General features: G+C 43.1%; 2 protein-coding genes across 6 annotated transcripts; one reads left to right on the top strand and one right to left on the bottom strand.

The window, feature by feature from the left end:
- Window positions 1-263: 263 nt before the first annotated feature.
- Window positions 264-5,672, bottom strand: mtfr1l (mitochondrial fission regulator 1-like). Of its 3 annotated transcripts, none has more exons than XM_053633463.1 (8): window positions 5,588-5,672; window positions 4,663-4,807; window positions 4,205-4,312; window positions 3,777-3,886; window positions 3,423-3,634; window positions 2,648-3,020; window positions 1,380-1,538; window positions 264-1,233 (listed from the first exon to the last, which is right to left on the bottom strand). In XM_053633463.1, the coding sequence occupies exons 2-7, from the start codon at window positions 4,675-4,677 to the stop codon at window positions 1,427-1,429; spliced, it is 930 nt and encodes a 309-aa protein (XP_053489438.1). In that variant the 5' UTR covers window positions 4,678-4,807; window positions 5,588-5,672; the 3' UTR covers window positions 264-1,233; window positions 1,380-1,426. The 3 variants fall into 3 exon arrangements, with proteins under 3 accessions (XP_053489438.1, XP_053489437.1, XP_053489436.1); XM_053633462.1 differs by having other exon boundaries at window positions 264-1,262; window positions 5,487-5,651; XM_053633461.1 differs by having other exon boundaries at window positions 5,487-5,651.
- Window positions 5,673-8,345: 2,673 nt separating this feature from the next.
- Window positions 8,346-24,929, top strand: si:ch211-15d5.11 (oxidation resistance protein 1). 3 transcript variants are annotated; one of them, XM_053633610.1, is made up of 16 exons: window positions 8,346-8,985; window positions 10,366-10,572; window positions 11,421-11,575; window positions 12,116-12,195; window positions 13,826-13,903; window positions 15,606-15,710; window positions 16,132-16,263; window positions 16,344-16,528; window positions 17,173-17,417; window positions 18,027-18,171; window positions 18,961-19,132; window positions 19,727-19,843; window positions 19,959-20,111; window positions 20,251-20,346; window positions 20,778-20,851; window positions 21,273-24,929. In XM_053633610.1, the coding sequence occupies exons 2-16, from the start codon at window positions 10,514-10,516 to the stop codon at window positions 21,406-21,408; spliced, it is 1,932 nt and encodes a 643-aa protein (XP_053489585.1). In that variant the 5' UTR covers window positions 8,346-8,985; window positions 10,366-10,513; the 3' UTR covers window positions 21,409-24,929. The 3 variants fall into 3 exon arrangements, with proteins under 3 accessions (XP_053489585.1, XP_053489587.1, XP_053489586.1); XM_053633612.1 differs by lacking the exons at window positions 8,346-8,985; window positions 11,421-11,575 and having other exon boundaries at window positions 10,488-10,572; XM_053633611.1 differs by lacking the exons at window positions 8,346-8,985; window positions 10,366-10,572; window positions 11,421-11,575; window positions 12,116-12,195 and adding an exon at window positions 12,310-12,588.
- Window positions 24,930-25,229: the final 300 nt, after the last annotated feature.

Raw genomic sequence — 25,229 nt, 5'->3', positions numbered from 1 at the left:
GTAGCCGATTAATCAAGGGTCGTGTGAGTGAGTGAGTCTGCGTATATATATATATATATATATTTATATTTTCACGACATTTCATTTACGGACAAATTCGTCCGTAGCCGGTTTGTTCCTCGAGGCTACACAGGCAGCAACAGCAGCAATGAACACAACTACTTATACACACACACACACACACACACACACACACACACCCCTAATCTTTAAAATCAAACCTCAAAGCATTTCTACGTTTTACGGGTTTTTATAAAAAAAAAAAAAAAAAAAAAAAGGAATTGCTGCTAAATAGAAAGTAACACAATTTCTCCCAACCCCAAATCTAATTGTTTTTTTTCTTGAAATTTGCGACGCAACTTGAAGGTTGCGATGGCGTCACGTGACGCGTCTCGGCCCGAATCCGCGGCGGTCTTCAGAGACCGCGGCGTTCCCCGGATCTCGCGTCCGTTTCCGTGAATCCTGGCGCGGTTTGTACGTCGACGGCTGCATAAAGCGAACGATAAAGATCGCTGAAAATCCTCAAATAGAAAAACATAAACGTGTACGGGACGAGCGTTTAGCGTAAGGGAGAAATAACGTCTACCTTTCGGTTAATCATCACTTTTACCGTACAGATACACCGACACGAAATGTTATTTCGTTATGACGTTTTTTTTCCCCTCGACACACAGGATTTAGATTGTTAAATCGGGAAAATACGCTGCTTCGAGAGATTTGAAAGTTGTTCGAGAACTTGTGCGTCCTGGTGAAGTGAATATATAAAATACAAGGAAGAAAATAATAATAATAATAATAATAATAATAATAATAATAATAATCTAGCCCAGTTATCAAAATGAGTCAAGTATGTATTGCTAGGTTTCATAAAGGAGAGATGCAGGAAAGATGAAAGGAAAAAATAATAATAAAAGACATTTCGTAACAGTAAATGAACGTGTGTGAGGAAAGCTGAATGATGATGAACACTTCTGCTCAAACTAGAAAAGATCACAACATTCGACACACGATATATTGTTGATGCTTCACACTGTGCTCTCTCTCTGAGGAGGCAGCATTGAGCGAGAGAGAGAGAGAGAGAGAGAGAGAGAGAGAGAGAGAGAGAGATTTTAGCAGGGAGCTGCTCTATTCCTGTGAGGCTGTAATCACTGCAGGAGGGGAAGGGGGCGGAGCTAAAGTTGGCATCATGGGGCGCTGTAGCGTTTCCATGGTGAACGGTCCACAGGCACAGACCTGGCAACACAGAAAACACGATCACCACTCTGAGGAAGACAAGGATGAAAAACAAAAGTTCATACTGCAGACTAATCCTGTTTAGAATAGGAGCGCTGTATTCTTGTGCGTCGGTGTGTGTGTGTGTGTGTGTGTTGTGTTCTTACATGTTGGGGTGTGTGTGTGTGCGCAGAGATCATGGAGAAAAGGCAGATCACTTCTTCATATTGACGTCTTCATCCCGCAGAGTGAACTTCTTCCTCAGAGCTTCAGAGATCAGAGTAGCCGAGTCCTCTTCCATCAACGACGTACAGCCCCGGGAATATCTACACACACGGGTTACAGATTACAGAGAGTACAGGGGTGATTAACAGTTGTGATGAAACGTTTTTAATACAGACATTGTTCAGGACAGATCGACAGAAATTGAGGGAACAAACAAACAAACAAACAAACAAACAAACAGACCAGAAAGAAAGAAAGAAAGAAATAAAGAGACAGACAATTGATACTGCAAATAATAAACATCAGACCCTCACTCAACACCACACCAGACTCATCACCAGGACAGTGTGCTCATTGTGGCGGGGGACTTGAACAGCGCCAACCTTCCACCAACACATCACCTGCCCCGCCGTGGGCGAAAGGATCCTGGACCCCTGCTACATTTCGTTCAAAGACAGCTTCAAGGTATGGTCTCGTCCGCCGTTTGGGGAATCGGACCGTGCCGCCATCTTCCCCTTGCATATATACAAAGAAAGGCTGAAACAGGAAGCTCTGGTCCTGAGAGGTCGGTGACGCCGACCGGGACACGTTCGGACGCAGCACTGAAGACGTGGACGTGTTGGAAAGTGGCGGATGACGCGCGCCACGAAAAGCATCATCAGAACCTTTCCCAGAGAGAAGCCGTGGGTGGATCGCTCGGATCTCGCCCCCCTTCCTATCACGCAGGGGTCGCCATCGGGAACGTGGACGAGTACAAGTCCTAAAACGTGCAGACCGGTGGAGGCAGACCTCAGTGTGATGAAGCCTCTAACCAGCCTTTCGTCTTCATTAACTGATACCCTGGACGCCATCACACACCTCCTACACACAGCCCTGAGCCATCTGGACACCAGGAAGGGAAATTAAATGTACAATAAAATTATGTTTGTTGACTGCAGTTCGGCATTTCATTCCCTCCAAACTCAATACCGAGTTGGAGGACCTGGGACGTAGCCAGGCTTTGTGTCAGTGGATCTCCAGGTTCCTGACAGACAGACCACAAGCAGTACGGGTGGGCTCGGAGAACAACCCCCTCCTGAACATCAGCGAGACAAAGGAGTTGACGGTGGACTTAAGACCCCGTTAAGATCTACAGGACCCCTCCATTCCGTCTACCATTCCCCTCCCCCAACATCAGATGAACCTGTCGAACAGGTAAATGTCCTCTCACCTGTCCTTGCTCATCTTCATGCGGTTCATGTCCCTCAGGATGTCCTTGACGTCAGCGAAGCTGGTGGACTTAGACAGCGACACGGTGTCTTCCTCCGCCTCCCGGAAGTCCATGGTGGGCCGGTCGAGGTCAAAGGTCGCCGATGCCGTCATGCAGACAGGGGGCACGGGGTCAGGCTCTAGCTCGGGGACTTCCGACTCATCCTCTAATTCCTCCTCCTCCTCCTCCTCCTCCTCATCCACCTCTGTGACGTCGCTGATGACGAAGGAGGCGGTGGGGAGCGGGTGGAACGCCGCGGCCTCGAAAGGAGCCATGGAGAAGCCGACGGTGGTGTCGTCTGGAGAGAGGAGGTCCGGGGTGATGGGGTTCGAGTCTGCGGAAGAGGAGAAACATACCGAGGGTTTAGAAGCTCTCACAGCAATGAGGACGACTTAGACCTGTCGTAATGATGAACAGGTTTAATAACAACTCTTCGTTAGGAATTAAACATTACCCCCATAAAATAAAAACTTCCTGAAAAACCATTTAAAGTGCAGATAAGGAACCAGGAACGAAAGACAAACACACACAGAACGAGAGAAAGAAAGGTAGAACAAAACGTACAGAAGAGAAAGAAAGAAAGAAAGGCAGAATAAAATGTATAGAAGAGAAAGATAGATCAGATGTACAGATAGAAGAAAGAAAGACTTTCCTAACTTCCTGGTTTAGAAACACTGTGGATGATGGTATCTAGCTGTCTGTGTGTGTGTGTGTGTGTGTGTGTGTGTATGTATACCGGTCTCTCCTGCTACGATCTTGGCGATCTGCGCGCGGAGGCGGCTCAGCTCGTCCTGCAGGGCGGTGGCGCGGTTCAGGGCGGTGGCACCTGGCTTCCTCAGACCCTCCATGCGCTTCCCCTCTCGCCGGAAATTGGGCACTGACGAGTTCCTGTGCAGGACCATGAGGGGCGTCGGCCTCCACTCCTGCCGGAAGGGGCGTGTGTCACTCCTGACCAATAGGAGAAGAGAAGGCTTAAGAAATGTGCCCTTCTGGTTTTACATTTAATCTATAGAGCTTATTAAACTATCGTGATCTCTCACACACACACACACACACACACACACACACACACACACACACACACACACACCTGACTCTGGCATAAGTCTCCTCTTCATCAGCAGCGATCCAGGCGATGTCGGCCAGCGTGGGCACCAGGGGGCCATCCGTGTGCCGCAGTGGGTTCAGACCAGGCAGCTCCTGAGCGTGCACACACACACACACACACACACACTCACGTATATAAACATTAATGAGCAAACGATGACACAATCATTAGCAAAGAAGTGAAACAGAAAGAAAAAGAAAGAACTAAAGGCAAAGTATAGAAAGAATGAAAGGAAAAAAAAAGACAGAAAGAACAGAATGAAAATCAAAATAAGAAACAATAGGAATAACGATAAAATGGGGGGAAAAAAGGCAAAAAGAAGGAAACAGACAGAGAGAAAGAGAAAAAGAAAGAAAGAAAGCATATTACAGTGGTACAGTCTTGCACCTGTGTGCGCGTGTGCGTGTTACCTGGAAACAGGCTCTGGGACAGGGTTTGAGAGGCAGCGTGGAACCGATTCTCCTCACCACACTCCGGGTCGCACCATGAGGTTTGTTCTGCCAAATAGGAATCACCTCCTGCGTACACACACACACACACACACACACACACTTAGAAGGTATAAAGTACCCACAATGCACTGCGGCACAAAAAGATAACGTGTCAGGGCGAATAAAACTTTATTTAGGACACGCCCACTGTAGACCGCCGCCGAGTCGATACGATGCCACACTTAGTTTAAGGGCATGTTCGGAGCATACCAGAAGTGAGTGGAGTGTACCTACAGAGTACAGAGGTCGATTTGGGACGCGTCCCAGAGCGGACGGAAAACGACAAGGTATCAGTGATGACCCGTACAGTATAGTGAACAGAGGTCTGTGAAAAAGCCGTGGTGAGCGAGCCGCGGCGAGACGGACAGGAAGCTCACCGTGTCGGTGTCCATCGTATCAGAGGAGGAGGGTTTGAAGACAAGGCCAGACGATTTCTGATTCCCAGAGCGGTCGAGATCACAGCACGACGGAAGACATGATGTCCGGGCGGCTTCAGTCCACTGCGGTCAAGTCACCAAGCATCTGAAATGAGAAGAATCCATGACAGAGAGAGACAGAGAGAGAGACAGAGAGAGAGACAGACATGACAGATCCGAGTCTCATTTAAACACTCTGAGAGCCACATATATGAAACTTCATCTCTAGAATCCGGTGTTATAGTGTTAAAAGCATTACATCATTCTGAAAACATGCACTTTGTACTAAACCCTGCTAATATTTGCCTTTAAATACTGAAAACTGTTTACAAAAGCAGGCTGGATTTAAAAAAAATGCTAAACCACACTAGCTAGCTACCGAACGGGCTTTACAAATCGATGATTTTAGTGTTCATTTCTCATTAAAATAGGACTAAATCCTTATAATTAAAGCATCATGTAGTTTAATCTGATTCCTCGCTCCTAAACCAACTTGCATTAGATGCTATATAACCTTGCGCCCCTTGAGTTGACCCTCTTTTAGCTACAACAGCGTTACAAACACCGGCTCAATCCCAAACCGCTCGCTATCCTCTTCGTAGGCGCCCTACATACGTCATAGACGGACCAGTTCATACGCTCTCATTCAAGCACCCTAGATTCATAGCGCGGCCTTTTTGGAACACATCCCTATCTAAAGTATGTTTGTTAAAATAAAACCGCTAATGGAAAAAAAAACAAGGTTTGGAAAGACGTTTAGTTTTTCCATGTATAGTACTACGAACCGTTCGTGGTTACAAAACCGTTCGTGGTCTTCTTTCTCGCAACAGCAAGATTAAAAAATAATAACAATAATAACACTAAAAATAAACAAATTCAATTTTACCGTGGTGACAAAGCTAAACTAGATAGCTTCCCGCAGAAGCCGGAGCCAGTTTAATGCGGCCGCTCTGGGATTGGTTCCTTTTTTGCATCTCAGCGTCCAATCAAATGCTCGACAAAATAAAGGTTTCAAACCTACCAAGATAAAAGTCTTTGAAAAAATATTTTTTGGGGCGCTGAAGTACGTTGGATCTAAGCGGCTATGCACGAAAGTTGTTTTCTCGTGATCTCGACTTAATTTTCCTCGTGATCTTGACATAACCAAAAGCTGTTTTCTCACACTGTAATATTATCCAGAGAAAACCTCACGCTTTGTGAATGGGACTGGTGTTACATGTACGTTGGCATTATTGTATACATACATACATGTATATATACAAAATAAACTCTGTGACCAACAAAAGTTTATGATTCTTCAATGTTTCGTTCATTAAGATACGATTCATAAGATATTGAAGCTTCGATACACTCGCCAGGAGTAAAAACCTAATGTTAGGCTATAAATGAACTACACCACGGTCGCATGACTTCGACGTCATCACCTCTACGCTTCCGACAACGCTTTCAATCTTTATTTAAAAAAACAAAACAATACGATTGCAAAATGCTATAAATTGATAAATCTACAAGTTTGAGGTGCAAGTGCGCGAGTATAAACACAACAAGGCTGTAGTTTTCCTGTTCGGCGTGATGACATTTAATGTCCCCGACAACCTCTGTAGTACCATTTAGCCACGTGTTAGCAACCTGTTAGCTTTTTCAAGACATGTAAAAGCTTTTTTTTTTTAAATCCTGAATGGTGTGTCAATAATGCACTTTCATAATGCAACTAAAACAGGAATACTCCACATTCGTGTTTACTTCGAGTATGACTTTAGTCGGATTAAGGTCATCAATAATCGCTGTTTGCATGCTAGTTTCTTAATCGGGTTCATATCGGATTGTTGTTGTCCATGTAAACGTACTGACTGATGTATTTTATGTCGTAGTATAAAACGCGAACATATCTTGAGCTTGTGTTAACCACAAACCTTATTTCAGGCGTTTAACCAAAAAAAAAACTTTCAAAAACTCCTCTGACTTCGGGATGATGGATGTCCAGTACATAGGAAAATTAAGTCGATTAAGAGATCACGTGAAAACAACAGAAAAAAAATGTAATAATGCACGGCCGTTTATGGGTTCCATACTGAAGTGATTCTGTGTGTTGTAACTTTCTAGTAAGTAACAGCAACTGACCATACAGTGCGTTGATCAGAATAATTATGAAAGCAACAATGTGTTTCAATCAGGGAAATGATTTTAAATGACTTATTTTATGTATTACGTCTAGTATTAATCATACCTAAACTTGTTAAATCTTGCCAGTTGGGGCTCACACGAGCCACGTCCTGGTGTATGCACAAATAACTTTTGTGATAAGTTAATTTGGTAGAAATGAACACAAATTGTTCTCTGCAACGCTTTTGTCAGGGTGACCATACCTGCTCTTTTTCGGACCTTAAAAAAGCGTATAAGTTTGAGAAAATATCCGGGATTCGGCTTTAGTTTCATTATGATGTGCTTATGGTCTTATACTGCATCATGTGTGTGCCGGTTTTCGTTGTTTTAACCCCTCTCTGGAATTCCCACCTTCTCGCACATTGATTGGTCGATTCTAAAAGGCGTGCAGCAACTATTGGCCAAAGTCAGTGCCTCTCAACCGTTAGCCTACTCTCAGAGAACCCGCAAAGGTGTAGCGTTGTTGTGTACAGAGTCAAACAGTTGCTTGACAATAGCAACAAATGACAGCTGTCCTGAATCAAAACAAAGCCCATGACCATATAAGATTGCTTTTTTATAATATAAGATAATTTCATGTTATCACATTGCTCCGTATTATATGGCCATTCAAATGTGTAAATGATGGCAGAAGGTTCACTCGTGGCATCAGGTATTTTATTTTATTCCACGGACATTCCAAAAAATTTAGGAATTTATATATATATATATATATATATATATATATATATATATATATATATATATATATATATATATCATATGATGCTAATAGTGTGTCTTTTTCAGTGTATTCAAATCTGCATTCAAAGTAACACTGTTTTGAACGCTATTAAGACATTCATTCATTCATTCATTTATTTAATTAAAACAAATCCAAACATTGAACATGTTTTTAAAGCTGTAAAATAAGCTCTAAATGAAAGTATTTTAGATCATATTGCTTTTCTCTTGACTTTATTTACATATGTGACCTTGAAGTAATCCAAAACATTGCTTTCATATTGTGATACTTGGATTACGTTACTGATGACATTTTTTATGAAGTAATTCATATCTGTAATGGAATACATTTTTAAAGTAACCCTCCCAAACCTGGCCATTAGTGATCCCTCATGATATAATGCATATTAATCACACAGAAATGAATATACATATACATCAAACATACTAAAAAAAAAAATAGACACCAAAAATAAACACTAAGCTTAAACTGAATTTCAAAAGAAAATTCCAAATAAAAATTGGAACAATTTTTTTTTTTAATGAGACCATTTCTTTGACCACATTTATATAACCAGTTCTCTTATCTGCTCTGCTATGGTTTACTCTTTTTAATGTGTCAAGGATAACTATCAACTGCTATAAACATTTTTTAATTACATTTTTAAATAATTATTGTTTTCATTTTTATTTGATTCTATGTCGTTATTTAGGTATTGTAGCTATAAACATAACTATCTGGTGTCCTGAATTGGGTTTTGTATTTAAAAACAACAACATTTATGACAAGTGCTGTTAAAATGATAAAAAAAATATCCATGCTTAAAGTTTCATATCCATATTTTAATTTAATCACCGGGATAAAAAAATTAATGAATAACAAGCTCATACGAATAAAGATAAACGCTTTGTTTTTGTTTGTTTGTTTGTTTTTGGACCACAATAGGTCGCGGTGTGATGACGTCATCTCTTCACCCTAAAACTGAAGCATTAACCACAACAACTCGTGATGTGATTTATTCCCCGCCCGTGAACGAAAGTGTGAACGAAAATTAATAGTCATAATCACAAATGTATCGCGATTAATAGAATACGAAGTAGAATTAAAACGGGAACTAATATCGAGAGCGAAAGAGAGAGAGAGAGAGAGAGAGAGAAAAAAGAAATACAATTTGGTTCTGTAGTTGCGACGGTGACGTGAGTGATCCGTGAACGGTCCAATCAGCTCGGCTTGCTCGTGTGTACGAGCCAATCAGCGAGCAGAAGGCGGGACTTGTCAGATGCAGCTATGAGGAACAATACGCCTGTCAAAACCATCCCATGTTCATGTGAGAACACATGATGGAGATCCGCCGCTGTCAGAGCTTCTGTTTTAGGCTGCGTTGATTCAAAAGACAGGTCAGTTTCTGCTCTGTTTATCAGTTATATCGTTGCGGTGTCATGCAGACATAGTTATAGAAGAAATATGGTTTTATTCGTTGCTAATCAGACAGTAGCAAAGCTGGTTAACTTCTCCTTTTTCATCATCATCATCATCATCATCATCATGGGGGAAAAAGGCTGATTGATTTTTATTTCCTTTGTAGAGGGAGATAAAGTAAATCTAGACATGCTAGTCATCTAAATGCTGCATTGAAATGACAGCTTTCCTCCATTTTTATTTACCAAATGGCGTCCATCTAGATAAAACAAATGTCTAGGGTGCCATTATTTTATACATTGTGCAGTGCACTTTTAAAGGAAGTGAGTCTTTGAATCCCAGATCATTTTCTACTGAACACATAGTATAGTGCACCTCACCTCACTAGGCAAAGAAGCCAAATACGAAGAAATCGACAGTCTCTCTTTCTACCAGCGGTACGGATCAACAGTTCTGATGACATCATCCTGCACTTCACTCACCGCTGCACATCTGTCCAATGAAACGCTCGCTAGAATCTGAAGTGTCCCGCCCTTCCAACTTAATTATAACAATCCATGGCGCTAACTGTCAAGTACGGCTTAGCCCAGGCTGTGAGGTTATCTGAACACTATGGGCTAGGTAAAAAGAGGGGAGGAGCCACTCTGTTTGTCCCGCCCTGTCTTCCTGTTTCAGTGGAAATGACATTAACACATCGAATAACGCTGCGTGTTTCAAGGCACTTCACGGGGACTTGAAGTCTGCGTCCCGTCAGCAAGTCCTAGTGAAATACTCGGCTTTGTCAGTTGAATCGGGTTCACATAACATTTTCATGAACTTACGCCCAGTGTACAGCATTCATTTCTGTGTTTCCTTGCACTGCTTTAGTAATTATAGCTAATTTTAATATCTGTAAATATTATAACCATGCATCGCCACTGTATAAGGTTGTTAATCGAGTGAGATCGATGTTATTATTATTAATTTAAAAAAAAAAATTGGTCCGGTTGTCCTCTGTAGCGTCAGATTCCTGTTCTTGGCTGACGGGAGCGGAACCCGAAACTGTTGTAGGGCATCTCCGTCAATTTTTTGACGTTTGAGATGCTTTTCTGCTGACCACAGTTGTAAAGAGTGGTCATTTGAGATACTGGAGTCAGCTCGAACCTGTCTGGTCGTCCTCCTCTGACCTTTGCACCATTCCGTATGAAATCTACAGACAGCTGGAGCTTCTCCGAACTACTCAAATCAGCTCTTGAATTATTTTATACATCATCGCTCTGCCGCCACGTGATTGGCTGACCGGATAGTCGCATTAACATACGGGTGTTCCTAGTAAAGACATGACCCGAATGTCTACTCTTTTTTTTTTTTCCCCATAGCTCGTTTCTGTTCTCTGAAGATGACGAAGGAATTGAGGTGGACGATGACTGAAACGAATTCCTTCGACTCTTTTCTTGTCCACTGAACACTCCTGCGCTCCTGGGATTCAGCGCCTAAAAAACCCCCCCAGAACACACACATGAAACAATGGACAATAAACGGAGGGAGAATACGAGAAGCGGATACTTTGGCAATGTCAAGAACAGGTCAGTTCTCCTGTGTGTACGGTTTTAATTCAGATTACTCGCACTGTAACAGCCGTAATGGGATAAATGTCCTGAGGGATGTTGGAGGTTCAGTCTGAAAAAGGTCGAAGCTGCTGCATGTATTATAAAAAAAAAAACATTCAAAGCAGCCGGTGTTTTAATACTGAACAATTTAGAGCTGTTAAAGGGACGGTTCACCCAAAAATGAAAATTCTGTCATCGTTTACTCACCCTCATGCCGGTCCAAACCTGTACGCATTTCTTTCTTCTGCGGAACACAAAGGAAGATATTTTGAAGAATGTTGGTAACCAAATAGTTTTGGTGTCCATTGAAAACAAAACAAAACCCCACTGAGACGTTTCTCAAAATGTCTTCTTGTATGTTCAGTTTCGGAACGACGTGAAGGTGAGTAAACGATGACGACAGACTTTTCGTTTTTTGGCCGTACTATCCCTTTAAGACTTTTAGGGCTGGACGATATGATGATGTAATATCGGTATCATGAGCAGTTATTGTGTCACAATACGCTCCACTAAGATATCATGGATATTGTGAAATCGTTTATTATGAACGTTTCTTTTCAATGGTGAAAATAATAAATAAATAATTTTTAAAAAATACTCACCCACATATGGAAAAAATTTATTGTTTTTTTTTCAATGCTAGGAGTTTGGGGATTTGTTCGTAAACCTATATATATCCTGATACACACATATCGCCCACCTCTAGCTAAGAAAAAAAAAATAGCAACTTATCTATACGGAAAACGTCTTTAGCAAGCAGCAGTTAAATGAAACGACGCAGTTTGCGTTTTCGCTGTGACGGTGTTATACTATCTGACCCCCAGGCTGGGCACCAGGCTGCCGTCGGGCTTCGCACAGCCCCCGGGCTTCGTCACGGCGCCGTGGGGCGCCTCTGTTAACGTTAACGCAAGCCGGGACGTTACGGCCACGGAGCGCCATCACATCCGCAACCCCAAGCTGAGACAGTATTACCTCAAAGGTGAGGAGAAGAAGGTCAGGATCATGGTCTGCACACGCGTTAAGTCATAATTGTGATGTAGTTTCTTTGTTCAACGTAATATATATTTCTCTTTGAAAGATATTCAAAATGATGATAAAGAATATATGTATTTTAAACACCTTTCATGCATAAAATGCCGTTCAGAGTGCTTCACGGGGAAAGTTAGAACAGTGTAAACACCGGTCTAGAGCCATAAATCGACTGCAGTATTCATATTAGTTTACTGGTAGAAACGTGGCCTTCCTTATTTGTTATTTATTGTGAAAAAATTGCCATTCATTTTTATTTATTTATTTATTTATTTATTTTAAAAAAAAATAAGATTGGGAAATTTAGTCTGGGGAATAAACTTTGGACGTTGCTAACGCCCTAACGAGTGCATTTAAACCTTAAGGCAGCGCGAGTGAATTGGAAATGCGGTAATAAATAAATAAATAAATAAATAAATAAATAACCGGACGGAAACGATCATTATCAACAGTGTTTTTAAACTCAGAGTGTTTCTGCGTGCTTTCACAGAGGCTGCTTTTCCATCTGACACGTCAACGACAAAGACGCTGGAATCAGCAGCAGAATCAAGCAGGAGAGATGAGCAAGCGGTGAGTGACACACACACACACACACACACACACAAACACACACACAAATGCTATGATCTATGATTACTCTTGCATACTCTATAGAAAAAGCACAACACACACACACATACACAAATGCTATGACCTATGATTACTCTTGCATACTCTATAGAAAAAGCACAACACACACACACATACACAAATGCTATGACCTATGATTACTCTTGCATACTCTGTAGAAAAAGCACCACACACACACACACACACACACACACTGACATCATACTGAAGCGAGCTGAGCAAAGGTCATGGACACGCTGCAACGTTCCTCCTGAACACGGATTTGGGTTTATGGATATCCAGAAGTTTGTGCTGAAGCTTTACAATGGAGCGCTGTGGTCCAAAAAGGCGTTGGTAATTGAAAACGGATCATTAATGATGATAAGTGAGCGCCGTATGTGCTGTGGATTTGCAGTGTTGAAATAAATTAGCTTGTTAAGTACAAGAGTATAGATTTGAAGAAACGTCCTGCTGATTACTGGATCTAGCTTTGGGGATTGTCTTGCTGATTACTGAAACTATCTTTGTGATGTAGAACATCATGCTCAATTCCAAATCTAGATTAGCTAAGTAATGAAACTAGATATAGGCTATAGAAAGCCTGGCTAACTACTGAATCTAACATTGTTTCTGCCAAACACTTTGTTACATTTTGCTCGTATCTTTCTCATTTGTAAGTCGCTTTGGATAAAAGCGTCTGCTAAGTGAATAAATGTAAATGTAAATGTAATTAACAGTAACAGTTTAGTTACTGTTAGTTTCATTACTGAAAGATTTGCTAACTAATGCTAATTAACACTTTCTTACATTTAGCTTAGTGGAGTTGCTAGTAAAGATTTGCTGACTAATGCTAATTAACACGTTGTTACATTTAGCTTTGTAGAATTAACAGGAAAGATTTGCTAACTAATGCTAATTAACACGTTGTTACATTTAGCTTTGTGGAGTTGCTAGTAAAGATTTGCTAACTAATGCTAATTAACACGTTGTTACATTTAGCTTTGTGGAGTTGTTAGTAAAGATTTGCTAACTAATGCTAATTAACACGTTGCTACATTTAGCTTTGTAGAATTAACAGGAAAGATTTGCTAACGAATGCTAATTAACACTTTGTTACCTTTAGCTTTATGGCGTTGCTAGTAAAGATTTGCTAACTAATGCTAATTAACACTTTGTTACATTTAGCTTTAGAATTAACAGGAAAGATTTGCTAACTAATGCTAATTAACACGTTACATTTAGCTTTGTGGAGTTGCTAGTAAAGATTTGCTGACTAATGCTAATTAACACGTTGTTACATTTAGCTTTGTGGATTTGGCTGTAAGTTAGTAAAATACTTTTGAAAAGGAATACTTGTAATTTTATTTAAGTAAATGCATATTTTTATTCATCCGATACCGCAGCGATTGATATAAATATATTTATTAGAGAATGACATGTCATGCATTTTTATCTATTTATAGTTACATTTAATGTTGTGGAACACCCACAATGCAAGTTAGTTCCTGTTGTCACTTACACACAATGTAACGCAGTAGTGGTGCATCAATGGTACTGACCGTGTGTGTGTGTGTGTGTGTGTGTTAAACAGGTTCATCAGGAGGACACAGTGTTCAGTATAGCCTCCCAGTTTAGTGCCAGACCAGCAGATACCACCTCAATCACACAGGTACACCATGCTAACTGGTTTTATTGTGTGCTGTGTTGCGTATTGTGTTGTGTTGCCGTGTGAATTGTTGTGTTCTGCTCTGTGGTGACCAGTTTCCCGGAATAGTAAATGCTATTTATACCATTATGGTATGTCATTGAGGGAAGGAAACATGAACCACTCATGTAAAAAAAGTCACATTTGTCTTGTGTTCCATCTTGCTCATCTTGGGCACGGAGAGCTGGGGAGGGGGAGGGGGAGGGGGAGGGCACAGTTGCGAGCAGACGGTTATATGGAGGTTACAGATGAGCTGAAATAATACATATAAAAAATAAATCAATAACAACACCACCAACAAAACCACCAAACACAAACACACCTACAACAACACCTCTAAGACCACAAACAACGCTATGACCACCAACAACAAAAATACCAACATCAACAACACTACCACCAACAATACCACTACCATCAACACCTCCAACAACACCACTACTACCACTAACACCACCACTACCATCATCAACATCAACACCTCCAACAACAGCACCACTACTACCATCATCAACATTACTACCATCATCAACACCACTACCATCATCATCACCTCCAACAACAGCACCACTACTACCACTAGCAACAACACTACCACCAACAACACCACTACCATCATCAACATCAACACCTCCAACAACAGCACCACTACTACCACTAACAACAACACTACCACCAACAACACCACTACCATCATCAACACCTCCACCAACAGCACCACCACTACCATCATCAACATCAACACCTCCAACAACAGCACCATTACTACCACTAACAACAGCACTACCACCAACAACACTACTACCATCAACAACACTATCATCAACATCAACACCTCCAACAACAGCAACATTACTGCCATCAACACCCGCAACAACAGCACCACTACTACCACCAACAACACCACTACCATCATCAACATCAACACCTCCAACAACAGCACCACTACTACCACTAACAACAACAGCACCACTACTACCAACAACACTACCATCAACAACACCACTACCATCATCGCCACCAACAAGAACAAAACTAGCACCACCACCAACAACAATAAAAACAAACTCGCCACCAACAACAACAAGCACACCAACAACAACAAGCACAGCACCAACACCACAAACAACAAACACACCACCAATGACAACACTACCAACAACAAACACACAAACAACAACAACAGCAAAGACACCAACAACAATAACAAGATGTTTATTGATACTGGGAAAGTTTTCCAGAGCAGATCATTTCGGGACAGTGGGGTTCGGGTGTAACTCGTATTAATGTAACGTCAGTGTGATGAGCGACTCTGCGTTTTAAGTTCAAATTGTTATTTGTAATTTAAATAATAAAAAATAAGTAAACCGATGAAACGGTGTTTGGTTACTACTGAATCGTCTCGTTCCTCTCAGTGCTAAACTACCGGCTTCCTTTCTCCTCACCTACATTAACCTCAGCCTAGTCAAACATTAAAGGAGCCGAATGGAATGGTATTGACGTTGAATATAAATCACCCCGAGTCTCGCTCTGTGATTTATCATCACTCCTCACATGCTGAACACGAGTTTGCAGTTATCTACATGGCCATAAAGTGACGTCTGGAGCAGAGCAGTAAAAGTGTCGTGTCGATTTTTTAAAAGTGTTCTCTCTCTTAACTCTGTAGAAACACTCGTGGACGCTCGCTGACCTTTCTGAGCCCAAACTGGATGCCGTGACCCCAACGACCCCCGTGTCCCCATCCACTGACGCTGAATATGACAAACTGCTGGTGAGCAGCACGTTCTGTTAAAAAAAAAAAAATTCCCTTCTGATTTTAGGTAAAGCACAAAGCTGTGTGTGTGTGTGTGTGTGTGTGTGTGTGTGTGTGTGTGTGTGTGTGTGTGTGTATCTCTATAGTAGATTTCTTACAGTTTAACTCGAGCTTAAAACGTTGGATATACATGGAGTTTATTTTTCCTTAAAAGGATTTAAAAAAATTCCGAAATCTACACAATAATGAGTAAAAAAAAAAAGAAAAATAAACAAAGCAAATGCAAATTTTTTAAAAAAAAAGCACTAATAAATCACACTTAATAAATATAATCGGTCCGTGTTTGCTGCTCTGTTTTCTTTATTTTAATAAACATGAAAAAATGTCTTTTTAAAAAAAAAAAAAAAAAAAAGTTTTACATTTAAACACTTGCTGTCAGGACGTGGAGGCGGTGCCGTTGCCTGACGGACAGCGCTGTCTATTGGCTCTGCCGCCCGAGTTCACGCAGGGGGCGGGACCAGCGGACCTGCCGTGTCTCAAGCTATTCTGTCGCTTCGTGACCGACCGGAAAGTGAGTTTCCTTCCACGAAGCCGCTCTTCCTTTTGACCGTTCTTGCTTTTACTAACTATGTCCAGTCTGTCTGTTTTTAGGGCGTGGTTTCTGGCATTCTCCTCGTAGCAGCCAATAAGATCTTCTTTGACCCGTATAAGTCCCTCCCCCTGGTGCAGGAGAACGGCTGCGAAGAGTACCTCTTCTCCTGTCCGGTGGACGATCTGTCGTCCGTCACCTTCTTCTCCGACGTCTCTCACGTTCACTTCAGCAGGTCCACACCGAGGTGTGTAGCTCTCAACGTCAAAAAAAAAAAAAATCAGAAAAAGATCCGAGCGAGGAGCAGGCGCGTTCGGGACCACGCGTGAACATCTTAACGATGTTCGTCGTCATGGTGCGTTAAGGAAGCTTTCACAGACTAATTAGCCGGCTTATCTCCGTAGATCAACACTATAGATTAGCAATAAAGATTAGCGATAGGCGAGTCTCTAGAGTTTATACATGGATACGTCTTCCTGATAAGAGAGCTCAGACGCCAGACTGGTTAATGCTGACAGGAAGGCTACAGTAACTCAAATAGCCACTCTTTACAACCGTGTCGAGCAGAAAAGCATCTCCAAAACCTCGCGGCGTGACGGGCCACAACAGCGTCGCGTTCGATTCCTGCCAGCCGAGAACAGCAATCCGAGGCGACATTGGGCACAGAAGATACAGGACAAATACCAGGCAACATCCACGCTACAGTTACAGTCACTGAGATTGCGATATCTCCTCCAGTCGAATGTTTAACTGAAGCGCTTGTCCTTTATCTGCATGACTGAGAAACGAGTTTTATTTCCTGCGACCATTACACGGGAATCCTTCCTAAAATGTACCCCCCCTTACACGCACACACACATCCACCGACGCCTCTGTTTTATATTATCGCAGGTGGAAACGTCGTAAGAAAGCATCAAAGGGTAAAACTTTGAAAGACCCGATCATCCACATCACCGCACGTCGATCCACGACCGCTTCGACAGCGGGATCTGCTGCGACCCGCGACGTGCAGGTGGAAACGGCGGAGGACGAGGTCGGGGAGAGCAGGGACATGGCCGAGGTCGAGCGACAGCTGGAGCAGCTCACGCTGGAGCTTAACACCGGGCGGCAGCTGTGTTCAGAAAGGCAGCTATCGGGTAAATAGTGTGGTAAATAAAGAGGTGTCTATTTCGACCCACCAAAACTATTGGAACGGCAAGGCCAATTCGTTAGTTTGCGCTGTACACCGAAGACATCCGAGACGGATACGAGACGAGAGTTTAGGATTCCAGCTTTTACTTCCTGGTGTTTACATCCAGACGTGTTAAACGACCGAAAACGTAGAACCTTTCGTTCTTTGTTCGGACCACCCGATTTTTAGGCGAGCAAAAGTATAGGAACAGACGAGTCTTGAAGTAAATTCAAGTAAATAACACTTAATATTTAATTGCATATCACTTGCTAGTGATAACTGCATCAAGCCTGTGACTCACTGACATCACCACATTGTTGGTTTATTCTTTTGTGAAGCTTTTCCAGGATTTTACCACAGCCCCTTTCAGTTGTTCTCTACAGGAGGTGAAATACTGCTCATAAACTCTCTTCTCGTGTTCATCTTTTCAACTCAAACCCGAAGGTTTCCAGTCTACAGCAGAAACAAATGAATTGATCTTGCTGTTCCAATAGTTTCGGAGGGGACTGTATATATATATATTGTGTGTGTGTGTGTGTACAGCTATTATTGTCGCTTTCAAACCTTTGTCCAGGACATAGCAGGACCAGCTCTATGATGTTTGTGAGGATGCGTCAGAAGCCCCAGCTGGTGAAGAAGAAGGGTTTGGGGACGCTGGAGTTCGGAAAAGCCAAAACAGCGCCATGCAGAGACGCCTGGTTCCTCCTGAAACAAGAGAGGTGACGGGCAGCGCGCATCACTGCCGTTTAACATTTAGCTTCGTTATTATTTCTGCCGTAGATATATTTTGGACAGTGCGATCCGAGACCTGGGAGAAAAAGCATCCGATTCTAAATGTGCCGATACGAAATATGAGAGTATTAAGAAACCGTCGACCTCGTCCCGAATCCCTTCTGCTGAAACGGCGTACCCGCTACCGTCGCCTTTTTAGGAAATAAGCAGACCGAGCCGTTCTGTTCCAGCTCGACGGAGATCTTTGTAATAATAAGAATACCTCCGTCGTTGGCCGGGAACCAAGGAAACAAAATCGGGCGTGCCGTCTAGGTGGGAGGGATGTCGTGCTCTCTCTCTCTCTCTCTCTCTCTCTCTGCCCTGTCAATCACAGTGACACTAGCCAATCATGTGAGAGCATGTATGCGGAAGAGGGCGGATAGCGCTTTTCTTGGAGAGTGTTACAGCACCCTTTGACACAGTATGAGCAGCAGCTGTGGAAAAAATAGGAAAATTACTTATCTATTGACATTTTACTACTACCTATAATAATAATAATAATAATAATAATAATAATAAATATTTACATATAAAGAGACGTGACTGGGGGGCACGGTGGCTTAGTGGTTAGTACGTTAGCCTCACCCCTCTTGGGTTGTGGTGCGTCCAGGGTGTCCCCGACCAACATCGTGTCTAAATTGAGGTTTATTAAACCAATAGCAGAACGGTAATGAACTGAAGTGTCACCAGATTCCGTGTTAACCCCAAACCTAACATCGCCGTTCTTTCCGGAACAGTTCAGACGAGCTGTACGCGTACCTGAGCCACCACCAGCCTGACCTGTGCATCCTGGAAGGAGGAGGCGAGGAAGAGGAGGCAGGGGACGAAGACGACTTCGTGATTCTCAGCGACGGAGAAGAGGAAGGAGAGGAATACGTCCAAGACGGACGCGCCGGAGACGAGTGGGAGGTGTGTACGAGCGTCGTCCGTTTAAAAAAAAAACAAAAAAAAAAATACATATATATTTATTTGTAAATAAAACGTGAGTTTTCTAATCAAAGGAACGGTTACGTCGGCACGGTTATATTTTTTTGTCTACGGCACCGATTTCAAATCGGCGTTTAATCACACCCCTTCAGATCAAACATCGCAGTCGGGTGTCCACAAACTTTTGACCGCGTAGCGTAAAAGATTTTTTTAAAAAATAAAAAAAATGATGCAGAGCATTATAAAACAATCCACGGTCGTAGTACCATAGTACATGTTTAAGGATCAAAGTCCTGAAAATGTCCAAGAAGTGTTTTTGAGCACATTTTCATCACAAAATTAAAAAAATAATAATAATAATAATCTGTTATGCTCAGACGTTCTATGGCGTATGATTGAAGTTGCTATTTGGGGGGTCGGGGGTAGAGGGGGGGGAACCTGTGCACCCCTAGGCACCTTGATGAAGACATTTCTGCCTAAAGGTGTGGGTCTGCAGCCCACTCGTCTTTTTTTTTTTTTAAATATATATTTCTACTATGAAATATCTATTTAAATAAAGGCTGTGTGTGTGCGTAGATGGTGTGTGTAGAGGACAGCAGGGTGAAGGAGTCTCTCTCTATAGACAAAGAGCCTGACGGACTGAGTGACATTGTGAAGCAGAGCCTCATATTGAACGAACAGCACGTCCGAGAGGTCCGAACACACACACACACACACACACACACTTAATGAAGCCACACCGAGCGTATATGTTGTAACCGAGTTGCTGTAAGATGTAAACAGATGCCTTTGTCGGTCATGTCCTCAGCTGTCGAGCGAGCTTCCTCCTCGGACAGTGGGTCACTCGTGGAGATTAACCTACAGCACGAGCAAACACGGCGCCAGTCTCAAAACACTCTACAGGAAGCTGAGCGTCTCGGACTCGCCCGTCCTCCTCCTCATCCGAGACGACGACGAGCAGGTCAGGCGCTAACGTCCGGAGTCTGAAGCCGTGTCTCAAATCGTTCTCTCATTCACCAGTGTAGATGATTCATTATTAAGCATTATATCCTCCTCTCTCTCTCTCTCTCTCTCTCTCTCTCTCGCTCACACACACTCAGGTGTTTGGCGGTTTCCTCTCTCACCCCTTGCACCCGAGCGACACGTTTTACGGTACAGGAGAGACCTTCCTCTTCCTCCTTCACCCTCGATTTAAGGTAAATCTCCAGCTGTGCCGATATCCCAGAACGCACCTCTCGCACAACACCGCGGCTCTGTCTTTAATAACGTACCGATTTTTATTAAAAGGAAATCTGGAGAGACCCCACAGGTGACCCAGAAATCCATGTGACCTTTCTCAATATACATATATATATATATATATATATACACATGTATATGTCATAACCGAAACGGTCAGCGCTGCTTATTTACAGTAAAGCTAATGTGATATTACTTCCTTTGCCTGCGTTTTAGTCACATGACTCACAAACAGGAAGTGCTTTATCTTTATCGATACAAAACCACAGAAGACAGACTTTCTCTCTGCGTAGTGTATCTCAGAGCTTTTATCTCTGTATTTACTTCCTCTTCGCTGTCATGTCTTACCCTCTGTGTCTGTCTGTCTGTCTGTCTGTCTGTCTGTCAGTGCTTCCGTTGGACAGGCGAAAACTCCTTCTTCATTAAAGGTGACCTCGACTCCTTTGCCATCGGCGGCGGAAGGTACGAGCTCTTTGCACTCGGATATTTAAAGACGTTGTGGTTGTTGTTTAATAACAATTCAGAATACAGAATTCTGATTGGTCAGAAGGCGTCGATTGCTTTTCTATAACAGCAGCCGTGACGGTTGTGCAGCTGCGATTCACAGGTTTATACATTGACGCGCCGATCGTGATACGTTATCGTCTGTATAGTAGTCGTGTGCCGAAATCGTGACGATTCCTAACGAGTCGGTTAAGGCCTAAGGAGTTAATTAAGGCGCAAACATTCACCGATGCTCGAGAAGGTAACATGATACGTTAAAGAGCCGGGGGAGGGGGGGGGGGGTGTAAACTTTTGAACAGGATGATCTTTGTGAAAACTCATTCTAATTAATAATTTTGCTTCCTACGTGGGTTTGTTTTCTTCCCTCTCCTTTCGAAAGGGGACACTTTGGCCTGTGGCTGGACGAGTCTCTGTACGTGGGCAGGAGCAGTCCGTGTTACACCTTTAACAACTGCAGCCTGTCTGAGAAGAGCGACTTCCAGGTGCTGGAGCTCGAGGCCTGGACCTTCTGGTGATCTCACAGTTCCGCAGATCCGAGCTGTAAAAGGGCTGCCCGGCGGTGGAGTGAGAATTATTCCGAAGACTCGGAGATCTCCGAGACGTTTAAGATCCGCCAGGAGTCCGCGGGGCGGAAAAGCAATATCGGATGAATGTTTGTTCGTATCGAGGACATTACGTACGTTTCAAGTCCCTACACGGAGGACCTCGACGAAAGGACACGATCGTCGTTAAATCGTAACAATTGTAACGACCGCCGTTTCTTCTTCGCCGCGTACGATCGTACGCAACCTCGACGCCTTGTAGAATAGATCAGATCGATGGAGCTCCGTCGATTAAAAACCACACGCTTATCTCCGATATTCTCACGTCCACTCACGTCCACCGCTTTCGCATCGTCGTCTACCCCAGCGTGAAATAGCGTCTTAGCCGCAAATGTTCCGTATGTTCACGTATCTCCGACGGAAACAAGAAGTGACGTGTCGAACCGCATGACCGGTTTACACCCCAACAGCCAATAGCGTTCGAGATGAGCCTCACACACACACCCACCCACCCACCCCCACCCCCATCCTAACCAAACCTGTCCGTAGTGTAGCGAAAATAACCTACTAGCTAAATATGTAGAACAGCGAAGAGTTTCAGATCTTCGGAAATATAGGACGGAACTACCGCGGAATCACCGTGACACCGATACATGACCGCGTGCCGTTAACCACAACCGTGCTAGTGAGTCCCTCCAGGATTCTGCGATCAAGGAAACGCCGTGAATAATCGGAAGATCGAGCGTTTCGAGTTGTGATCTGGAGAAAGCGGGGCAGAAATATAAATAAATAACTCACGGACTTTCTGGACTCGCGTAGCTCGACGATACTTTCATCCGGTGTCTACAAATGGAGTCGGCAGTGTAGGACAATCCGATCGGAGGTGTAAAGATATCACGATGAACGCGATATCTCAGAAACGTGTATCGTGACATCATCCTATTACCATATTAATATTTTATCGTTATACTGCCCAGGCTGAAAACGACTCCCCGCCCCCATCATTGTTTTCATATCAGTCCGTCCAGGATTCCGTGAGTCTTGCGATCGCAGGAACGAACGCAAAAATCGAGCAAAACTCCAAAATATTCGGCGGAGCTTGCAGGTTTTTTTTTTTTGTTTTTTTTAATCACCGTCGGGTTTTCCGTAGATCCGTGCGGAGACGTGCGTTCACCCGAAAGCGCCCTTCGATTCACGCGTACGGATAAAAAAACGTCTCGCGTACCAACAGACATCGCTGTTAAAGACCGTGCAGAACGATTCCGTGCGATTTCACGGGGGGGGGGGGGACGCAAATTTTTTTTAAAAAGCTGCAGCAAAATCGAGCGTTTTTTTGTTGTTTTTTTTTTGCCCGCGACGATCACAAACGATAAAACTCCGAAATCCTGCCCGGACCGCGTATTCACGTTCAAAACCTCCGAAACACCATTTTCTATTTCACGTCAAGTCTTCGTCTCTGTTCGGACGCCTAGACGACGGGACGAGTTCCATCGCGCTGCCTTTAAAACGAAGGCCGACTTGAAACGGACTCTAAACCGGCACCGATGTTAACAACGATACGTTCGAACACTGAAAAGCACTCTTAAAATACACAAGGGGTAAAACCGCGTAGGTGCGAGCACGAGAGACGGGAATGCGAAAACGCTTTCACCCAAAATAAACAACGAGAAGCGTTCGATTCTGATTCGCGAAGGATCGGCGGCCATTTTGCTTCACGGTTTTCGCTCACCAGGACAGACCTGTCGAGACCCGGTCGCCGACGTCACATTAAAACGCCTCCTCCAAGCTTTAACCTACAGGGGCTGTAAGTGTTTCCGAGCTTCATTAGCTAGCACGTTAGCTAGCTGCGTTTATTTAAAGGAAGTGTACGGTTTGGAAATCTAACCTGCGTTTAAAAAGGGAATTGTCACTAAGTACGGCACGCTCACACCTCATCTTATCTCATCGCTGTAACTATTATATATTAATATATATATATATATACACATATAAACAATAAATCTTCTAATTAAAATCACGGTGGTGTTTTTGCCAACATGAAGGTTCCAGACGTCGACGACAAAACAAGTAGAAAAGCTCTTGATTTTCCCGGTACGCCATTTTCCTGCACAACAAATACATCGGTACAGGGGAAGTATTCATAGAGCGAACAGGACGCTTCAAATGAAACAAGTTTGCTCTTGTTTGCACTGATGCTACGACGCTGATGTAGCTAACAAGTAATAAAAAAAAAATATCCATCTTAGCCAAAATGTTGGGGTTTTTTTTTTTTTTGTTGGTGTAAATTTCCTCCTCAAACCACATCCAGTTCTTCAGTAAAGTCGAAGATGTGGTTTAGGACCGAGTAGGACTCCCTGTTCGCTATAAAACCATGAATTAAACTCTACCGTGTAGCCGTACGGTGTAATATTATGACGGCGGCCATCTTGGACAACTGAAATCGCTTTGTTTTTCCTTAATCTTTTTAGTACATTTTTTTTTTGTTTTGTATATATTCCCGTCAGACTTAGAAAAAAACGTCGAAACGTTGAATTTCTTTGTACGTTTCTCATGTGCGAATGTTTATAGATGCCATGAATTACCGAGTGCCTTCACGGCACAGCTGAAAACTCGCACGAGTCGAACTCGCGTAATGAGCCCGTAGAGCTAAAGCCTGGATTACGCGCACTCGCTTTTAGCTAGGCATGTGCGTACACAAGATGGCCGCCTAGCCTGGCACACCCCGTGCTAGTTTCGAGCGTCGCTTCGAGCGCGGCCTCCAAAATGAACGTGTGCTGCGATACCGACGTGAACAGCGGGGGGGCAGTATAGCACCATGTCACACTGGGTGTCTGCGAATAACTAAACGGACTAGCGTAGCGTCTCAAATCGAATGTCAAACTATTCGGTACTAATATTAACCGGTTTTCGTGTTTGTATTTATTTATTTATTTATTTAAAACCCTCTCATGTAGTCTTCAAACCTACTGAACGCTCTATGTTGTGTAGATCTTCTAGACGTTTGAACGGAAGGTCCGGGTTTGAACGACGACAGAAAGTCACGCGACGTTGTGTGGTCATTAGCGGTCAGCTGCGTTAGCGATCGTAGCTCAAGTGCAAAACTTCAGGAGCGAACGTCGGACATCCGTTGGCCCGCGGTACTTTAACGAAAAGGTGCGAATTTGATTTGGAGGCAGATTCCTACCTACTTGAAATCGATACGTTTATACACTGAGATCACGGTACGGTCACACGGTCTCAATCCCCCGTTTACCTCCAACTGCCTCCGATCATCTAAAGCGGTAAAAAAAAACAACCAACATTTAAGTATAATATGATCGTCAGAGATTAAATCATAATATCATGATGACTTTTGCAGGATGAGTAAATTCTTTCTTTCCAATAATAATAATAATAATAATAAAAAGAACAACAATAATAACACTGGGTTTTATTTGTTCCATAAATATAAGGAAAGCAGCGGCTTTGAACCCAAATCTTACGGAAATAACAATTTTGCATAGTTATTAATGATGGGGACTACAAGACGAGACAACACACTGATCTTCTAGCAGTTGCGTGTGCTCGTATGTGTGTGCCCGTGCGTGTGTGTGTGTGTGTGTGTGTGTGTGTGTATGTGTATCTGGACTGGAACAAAGACATCAGGCCTGGTCCCACCACAGTGAGCTTTCGGAGCAGGCCGTCACAAACTGCTCCATCCGAGGATAAACCACACACGCACACGCACACACACACACACACACACACACACACACACTCATCTTGGCTGAGCAAAACACAAACCCACTTCCATC

Source organism: Ictalurus furcatus, chromosome 9, assembly GCF_023375685.1.
Source record: "Ictalurus furcatus strain D&B chromosome 9, Billie_1.0, whole genome shotgun sequence".
Taxonomy (NCBI): domain Eukaryota; kingdom Metazoa; phylum Chordata; class Actinopteri; order Siluriformes; family Ictaluridae; genus Ictalurus; species Ictalurus furcatus.
The sequence above is the reverse complement of the archived record's forward strand: the minus strand, read 5'-3'. Positions and strand labels throughout refer to the sequence as shown.